Source organism: Siphateles boraxobius, unplaced genomic scaffold (assembly GCF_051911475.1).
Source record: "Siphateles boraxobius isolate OS27281-9 unplaced genomic scaffold, OSU_SipBor_1 25, whole genome shotgun sequence".
In the NCBI taxonomy this organism is placed as follows: Eukaryota; Metazoa; Chordata; class Actinopteri; order Cypriniformes; family Leuciscidae; genus Siphateles; species Siphateles boraxobius.
In genome coordinates this window covers 4,197,501-4,205,809 of record NW_027508866.1, presented here as the reverse complement: position 1 = coordinate 4,205,809, position 8,309 = coordinate 4,197,501, and the positions used below count along the sequence as shown (strand labels likewise).

The 8,309-nt window shown below is 38.6% G+C and overlaps 1 protein-coding gene across 1 annotated transcript in view; it reads right to left on the bottom strand.

Annotated features, from left to right (window-relative positions):
- Positions 1–368: 368 nt before the first annotated feature.
- Positions 369–8,309, bottom strand: part of LOC143749660 (sucrase-isomaltase, intestinal-like) — an 84,534-nt gene continuing 76,593 nt past the window's right edge. Inside the window, exons 44-48 of the mRNA XM_077242083.1 lie at positions 8,263–8,309; positions 7,465–7,553; positions 7,003–7,052; positions 1,811–1,972; positions 369–1,120 (exon numbers count right to left, since the gene is read on the bottom strand). The exon at positions 8,263–8,309 is cut by the window's right edge and continues 78 nt beyond it. Coding sequence (XP_077098198.1) covers positions 1,040–1,120; positions 1,811–1,972; positions 7,003–7,052; positions 7,465–7,553; positions 8,263–8,309 — 429 coding nt within the window. The 3' untranslated portion in view covers positions 369–1,039. The remainder of the gene's footprint in view (positions 1,121–1,810; positions 1,973–7,002; positions 7,053–7,464; positions 7,554–8,262) is intronic.

Genomic DNA, 8,309 nt, shown 5'->3' with positions numbered 1-8,309 from the left:
ATTTTAAAAATTTTGAGTTTGGTTGTACAGCTCACTATGACGTGAGTCAGAAGTGATTCTGACGAATGAGTATCGCTTACTAGAGCCTGTCTACTTTGAGTGTAACTAAACGAGCCAATGCACATTGGCATGCGATAATTGCCTTGCAACCTTGTCTTTTGCTTCGGAGCCAGACGGGGAATGCTGTTCCTGCTATCAAACACATCCCACAAATAGATTAATGATGTCATTTAGAAATCAGGATCATTAACAAATGCTGAGTTATTCACAAAATATAAATGATAGTTTAATCGCATGGTAGCTTGATATAATTCTAATAAAACATTAAGACAGAATAAATAAAAATCACTCCTCCAAAAACCCAGATGGGTGTTTTCAAATCAAATGACTTTTATTGTCACATGTGCCATGATGATTGAAAGTCTTGAGAGCGGCTCTAGACACTGCAGTATACAATTACACATATACAAGCTCTGGATCAACCCAGAAAACCCAAATAAAGACGTCTCAGAACGGCTCCATCCTGCTTCACACTCGGATAAAAAAGGTTCTCAATTCTCATTGTTTTTGGCTAGCATCTAAATATTGTGTCTCCAACTCTCAATGACAGCCAATTACAGCAGTGATCAATTTACAGTCTCCATATCATCATGTTTACTGTAGAATGAATTATTGATTATTGTATCATCACATCAAACTGTAATTGTGCGTTAAGCTGCAGCTGAGATGTTTTCTCATTAAAAAGCTGTGATTGTCGATAATTAATGGTTATCATTATATTCCCACTTCCCCAAATGCCATCATTAGAGATTCAGCCTTCCAAATTTCACCTAAAGACACACAACCATTATTATTTCTAATATGAGATCCAAACCAAAACATTTATTTTAGAAGAAATCATTTCAAATTTCAAATCCAGATGATATCTACCATAAAAATCTCCATGTGGAAATGCTAAATAAATGACTAGTTGACTGAACATTAGTAAATAAATGTAAATAATCCTGCGATTGCTCTTTCCATAGACTGGTGTCCGAGTCTAAGCCTCGTTCCAGGTGATTGTGAAAGGCTTTTCAACGGTGTGAGATTGTGATGTTGCATCAAACTGCAACTCCTGAACCTGAGGGAGAGGTAGAGACAAGAGTTTGTGATGCAGCTTTTCAGACAAAACGAAAGCTAAACTACACACTCGTGGTCAGCAGGTACAATACAATTCCTCCTTAACGGAATGAAAATGTGCTGGAAATGAGCTCACCATCTGTTCCCATGATGAAACAAACTCATGTACATCTTGGGTCGCATATATTTTCAGCACATTTGCATTTTTGGGTAAACTATTCCTGTAAGAGCTTAAACTCATGTGTGATTGTAGGCCAATTCCGTCAATGACCTCATAATGTTGAAATGATGGAGAGAAATCAAAGGTTTTAGGGTGAATGGTTGGGAAACGCCAGCTCTGATCTGACATACGCTGCAAACAAACGCATGGAGACAGACGGAGCCGCCTCACCTCTTTCACACTCATTATTCAGTCGGAAAATACTAAGAAAGATCAATGATTTGGGTGTTGGCTGGAACACTAGTTATTCATATTCACATGCGCACAGTTTCTGTCATGTCCCCCCTTTTACTCTTCTCATGACTTGCGTAAATCTCAGTCTTATTAATAGAAACGTTGCGTTGAAGCACACACAACTCTTTTAAAAGCGGTCTAGGAGAATGTAAACTCTTCTCTGTATTTCCTCAGGGCTGAAGATTTGGAGGATGAGGAGAGCCACAATGTTACTTAACTTGACTTGAAGCAACTGACCTCAGCGTTATATGTGAATGTCAGGTCGGTGTCAGGCTGTCCAGTCACGCTCAGTGTAACACGAGTGACGGGCGCTGTTACACCCCACACCTTCACCAGACCCAGAGTCAACCTGTCGACCTCGGCCAGACCGTCTGTGGGAACCATGCTGGTCAGTACACCCTATACATATAAACACACAGAACAGCCGTTACACACATATAAACGAACATCACAGCTGTGTAACAACTGAGACAAATCAGATATAATTATTTGTTATAGGTAACAAATAATATTTAAAGCTCACTCTGGGATCTGTGGTCCCACCCCCCAAACAAGGGTAAGAAGGGTCTTTGGTCACCATGACTACGATCAGATAAGTTGGTTTTATTGCTGTTATACAGTAAATGTGGTCACGTGGCCAAGACAGAGAAGACAGAAACAGACTTTAAAACAAACTTTGCTGCATTAATCAGACACATTGATCAATAAATGAACATGCATCCCAGAAACTGTGTGAATGATTTACTGTCTTGTGTACTATGCATTTGATACTATGGTATGTATTTTATTATAGAACCAACGGTCAATGTAATCTCACCTATACCATGTTTGGTCTTTATAAACTGGTACTTTTGCCAGCAGGCCACAATCTGCACTCCAGCCATGAGAACAGAGTTGAACTAACCACGCAAGTTCATCATATCTTCTTCATCCAACGGAGAAGAAAACGATTGCAACTTCAACATTTGACACTCACGGAACCATCAACAACTTCAATTTTCAACAACTTTAAGAATTGTCCACTGCAAAGGCCATGCAAGTATACTTTTAATGAGGTGGTTTGGAAATGATAAGCTGATGGTTCTTCTCATAGTTAAATAGATCTTTTCCATAGTTCCATTGCCTCCAGTTTCATTCTGTCACTTTATACTACAGGGCTGTTGAATGCTTGATTCTGATTGGTTGAGAACGTTCTAAGGTGTGCAATTATTTTCAGGGAAAGCACGTCTAAAGTAGTTCCAGGCAGGATTGACCGCATTACAGTTCCATATCACTGCGCGTAGTTATCTGTAATAACGGAAAATAGGATACAATTCATAACAAGAAAAAACATGCAGCCCATGCACTTGATCTGCAATTTTCGATGTCTAACTTCACAATCAATGGACACATACAGTTTAATTTTAATAAATAAAGTATAAAGGCCTATCTATAATAAATAGAAAATCAAACTGAATATATAAATACATTGATAGTCCTGCTGCACGGGGTTTTCCTATTCCAGATTATATAACAAATAAATAATTATTGATAGGCCTAGGTACTTGTTAAAAGGGCTTTGTGTGTTTCACTTATCAGGTTATCTACTGTCAATAATAGAACTGCATTAATAACTGCATAAAGCCGGGGACACACTTACTCTAAGGCCAGTTATTAATGTAATTTGATACTTATGACTGATCATGCCCAAACGTGTGTTCAGCGCGTTCAGTCTGTGTTCACAGTCGGTGTTTAAGATCTGCTACAGTCGATGGACACAGTCAGTCTTCGAATGTTTCAGCGAGTCGTAAGTGTGTGTCCCCATCATTAGTCTGATATCAGTGGCTCAAACCTCCGTTACTAACTCTAAAATGACGTTTTGGAGGCATGGGATTAGATGCGTAAGAAATTAGTCCTACATACAAGAGCGTTTTAATGACAAAAACTTTACAAACGTCTTGAAATGCATCATCTGAACAATGTTTTGAGGTGTGGTAAATGTAGTATAAGCGGAATAATTGACTTCAGGCCGTTAAATTATTAGAAAAATAATGCACACCCGAGGTGTAACTCCGCTTCGCGTCGTGACCGCATTACCACCTCGGGTGAGCATTATTTTTCTAATAATTCAACGGCCTGTCGTCAATCATTCCTTACTTAACCATCTACCTCTGAATGCATAATTGTTTGAATGTTAGTTATATTTTAGTGTTTTTGTTAATAAAACTTGTGCACAATATGTATTTGGTTCTGATCCTCTGGTTGCAACAAAGTATATTTTACGATCTTGACCCTGTTACATGCTCTACGCGCTGTACATGCTAAGAAATAATTATTTTTCTCTGGCCATGAAAGATACCCTTTTCTTAATATAAATAAATAATAAAAAGAGTTTGTTGGACGAAATGATTAATTGACTGTAATGTTAATTTAGCCACATCAAGTTAATCCAATTAACTGACCCAAATATTCATAATTAATCATAACAAGTTATGAGATATTATTAATATTTCCCCTTTGAGCTAACTGGTTACAGCTGTTACACACATATAAACACACACACATATAAACACACACACACACACACACACACACACACACACACACACACACACACACACACACACACACACACACACACACACTTAAACACACAGGACGTCTTTTACACACATTTAAACACACAGGATCACTGTTACAAACATATAAACGCAGGACAGCTGTAACACACAAACACACAGGACAGCTGTTACACACATATAAACACACAGGACAGCTGTAACACACAAACACACAGGACAGCTGTTACACACATAAATAACGCAGGACAGCTGTAACACACAAACACACAGGACAGCTGTTACACACATATAAACACACAGGACAGCTGTAACACACAAACACACAGGACAGCTGTTACACACATATAAACACACAGGACAGCTGTAACACACAAACACACAGGACAGCTGTTACACACAAACACACCGGACAGCTGTTACACACATATAAACACACAGGACAGCTGTAACACACAGGACAGCTGTTACACACATATAAACACAGGACCGATGTTAAACACATATAAACACTCAGGACAGCTGTTACACACATATAAACACACAGGACAGCTGTTACACACAAACACACAGGACAGCTGTTACACACATATAAACACACAGGACAGCTGTAACACACAAACACACAGGACAGCTGTTACACACATATAAACACACAGGACAGCTGTTACACACATATAAACACACAGGACAGCTGTAACACACAAACACACAGGACAGCTGTTACACATATAAACACACAGGACAGCTGTAACACACAAACACACAGGACAGCTGTTACACACATATAAACACACAGGACAGCTGTTACACATATAAACACAGGACAGCTGTTACACACAAACACACATGACAGCTGTTACACACATATAAACACACCGGACAGCTGTTACACACATATAAACACACAGGACAGCTGTAACACACAAACACACAGGACAGCTGTTACACATATAAACACACAGGACAGCTGTTACACACAAACACACAGGACAGCTGTTACACACATATAAACATACAGGACAGCTGTAACACACAAACACACAGGACAGCTGTTACACACATATAAACATACAGGACAGCTGTAACACACAGGACAGCTGTTACACATATAAACACACAGGACAGCTGTTACACACATATAAACATACAGGACAGCTGTAACACACAAACACACAGGACAGCTGTTACACACATATAAACATATAGGACAGCTGTAACACACAAACACACAGGACAGCTGTTACACACATATAAACACAGGACCGATGTTAAACACATATAAACACTCAGGACAGCTGTTACACACACATAAACACACAGGAAAGCTGTTACACATATAAACACACAGGACAGCTGTAACACACAAACACACAGGACAGCTGTTACACACAAACACACAGGACAGCTGTTACACACAAACACACAGGACAGCTGTTACACACAAACACACAGGACAGCTGTTACACACAAACACACAGGACAGCTGTTACACACATATAAACACACAGGACAGCTGTTACACACATATAAACACACAGGACAGCTGTAACACACAAACACACAGGACAGCTGTTACACACATATAAACACAGGACCGATGTTAAACACATATAAACACTCAGGACAGCTGTTACACACATATAAACACACAGGACAGCTGTTACACACATATAAACACACAGGACAGCTGTTACACACATAAACACACAGGACAGCTGTTACACATATAAACACAGGACAGCTGTTACACACATATAAACACACAGGACAGCTGTTACACACATATAAACACACAGGACAGCTGTTACACACAAACACACAGGACAGCTGTTACACACATATAAACACACAGGACAGCTGTTACACACATAAACACACAGGACAGCTGTTACACACATATAAACACAGGACAGCTGTTACACATATAAACACAGGACAGCTGTTACACACATATAAACACAGGACAGCTGTTACACACATATAAACACTCAGGACAGCTGTTACACACATATAAACACACAGGACAGCTGTTACACACATATAAACACACAGGACAGCTGTTACACACATAAACACACAGGACAGCTGTTACACACATATAAACACACAGGACAGCTGTTACACACATATAAACACACAGGACAGCTGTTACACACATATAAACACACAGGACAGCTGTTACACATATAAACACAGGACAGCTGTTACACACATATAAACACAGGACAGCTGTTACACACATATAAACACACAGGACAGCTGTAAAACACAAACACACAGGACAGCTGTTACACACATATAAACACACAGGACAGCTGTTACACACATAAACACACAGGACAGCTGTTACACACATAAACACACAGGACAGCTGTTACACATATAAACACAGGACAGCTGTTACACACATATAAACACACAGGACAGCTGTTACACACATGCATATTTACAGTGTGAGCAAACATTACGTCATCATGAAAATAATATCACACAGCTAAAACTCACTGAGATTCACTCACTTAGATCTGACTAGAACACTATGAAAAACAACAGAAAATTGTGTTGTTTCAGTATTTATGTGACATCAACTCAAACTAGCTGAATTACAAACAGTTCTTAACTCAATAGAGCCGCTTAAATAATCTCAGCACATATGACATCATCAAACCCACAGGAAGTCCAGAAGTGGCCTTGAGCTGCTACAGCAGGAACTAGTATTGGATCTGGATGGGTTAATAAAAAATAAAAAAAATGCTTGGCTTTAAGTGAGATGGACAATCTTGGATTCCCTATTGGATTTAATGAGCACAATCTAAATAAATCGGAAAGAACTGCACACACAGCTTTCTTCAAAACATATGAACGTACCGAAGACGCAGTGAAAGTCGTCAAGACGAAACGCTTATTCTGAACAGTATCTGTAAAGAGAAAGAAGATAAAAAAGAAGATTAAGAGATGAACAATTTAAAAAAAAACCTCTGGTAAAGTTACTCTGATTTTAGAGTGATCAACATAAAAAAAAATACTAATATAAAGATACATAGTCAGAACAGAGTTTTATTATTTGTAATGCTGATGAGATTGTTACCAATAATAGCATTTACTATGAGGAAACAGTTATAAATACAACACAGGCTAATCAAAAATACAAACAATACAAAACTCAAAAAATGAGATATTGTACACTAATACATTTTGACATTTGCATCGCATAACCAGCTCCATATACAGTATATGGCTTTTCTTATGTCAAAACCAAGTTCCTCACGATTCTCATCTCTACACATACACACACACACACACACACACACACACACAAATATAACTTACCAATTCCCTCTCCGTCATCCCAGAACAAGGATCCATGTGCTGAACCTCCATCATCAAGAGCAACAAGAAGACCCAGAGGATTCAGACGACTACAAGAAGGGAAAAAACACAAAACAGTAAACATTACATTAGTGTTGTGGCATCATAAGAATAAACATATTAACACCTACATTAACATATTAAAGTGCCCTTATTATGATATTTTAAAGGTTCCTGATGTTGTTTTGGAGTCTCCTACAACAGGTTCACATGCATCCTGGGTCAAAAAACACTTTCATTTTCTCACAATATTCACTGCAGCGCCAGCTATTTTCAGTCTCAGCTACAACTACAGTGTTTGAGGGCGGGGCAAAGCAGACGCTGTTCAGCCAATCAAGATCACAGGCTGGCATTATGCAAATTAGTTACAAACCTACGTAGATTCAGCAGGAAGTGAGACTGGAATTACTAATGATTAGATTCAGTTCAACATCGCTTCTTTCTTTTGAGAGACATCATTTATCTGCAGTTTAATCTTTACAGAGCTTTTATATTCACAAATAGCTTTATTACACACTACATGAAAGGTAATTTATGAAAAAGCATGATAGGGGCACTTTAACATTTCTTCAGTGATCAGAAACATGGTCATCTTGATAAACAACAATGTGAACTCTAAAAGACACACACAGAGAGTGGAAAATGGACATATAAAAAAATTGACTGTTTGTGGAGCAAGAAACCTTTTTAAAGTGGAAAGAAATGCAACTGTAGATAAATGTCAGAAGTCTTAAAAAAGATGGCGGGCAGCTTCTTGACCTGTAGTGTGTGTTATTCTCTGCTTTCTGCCAGGGCAGGATGTGTCC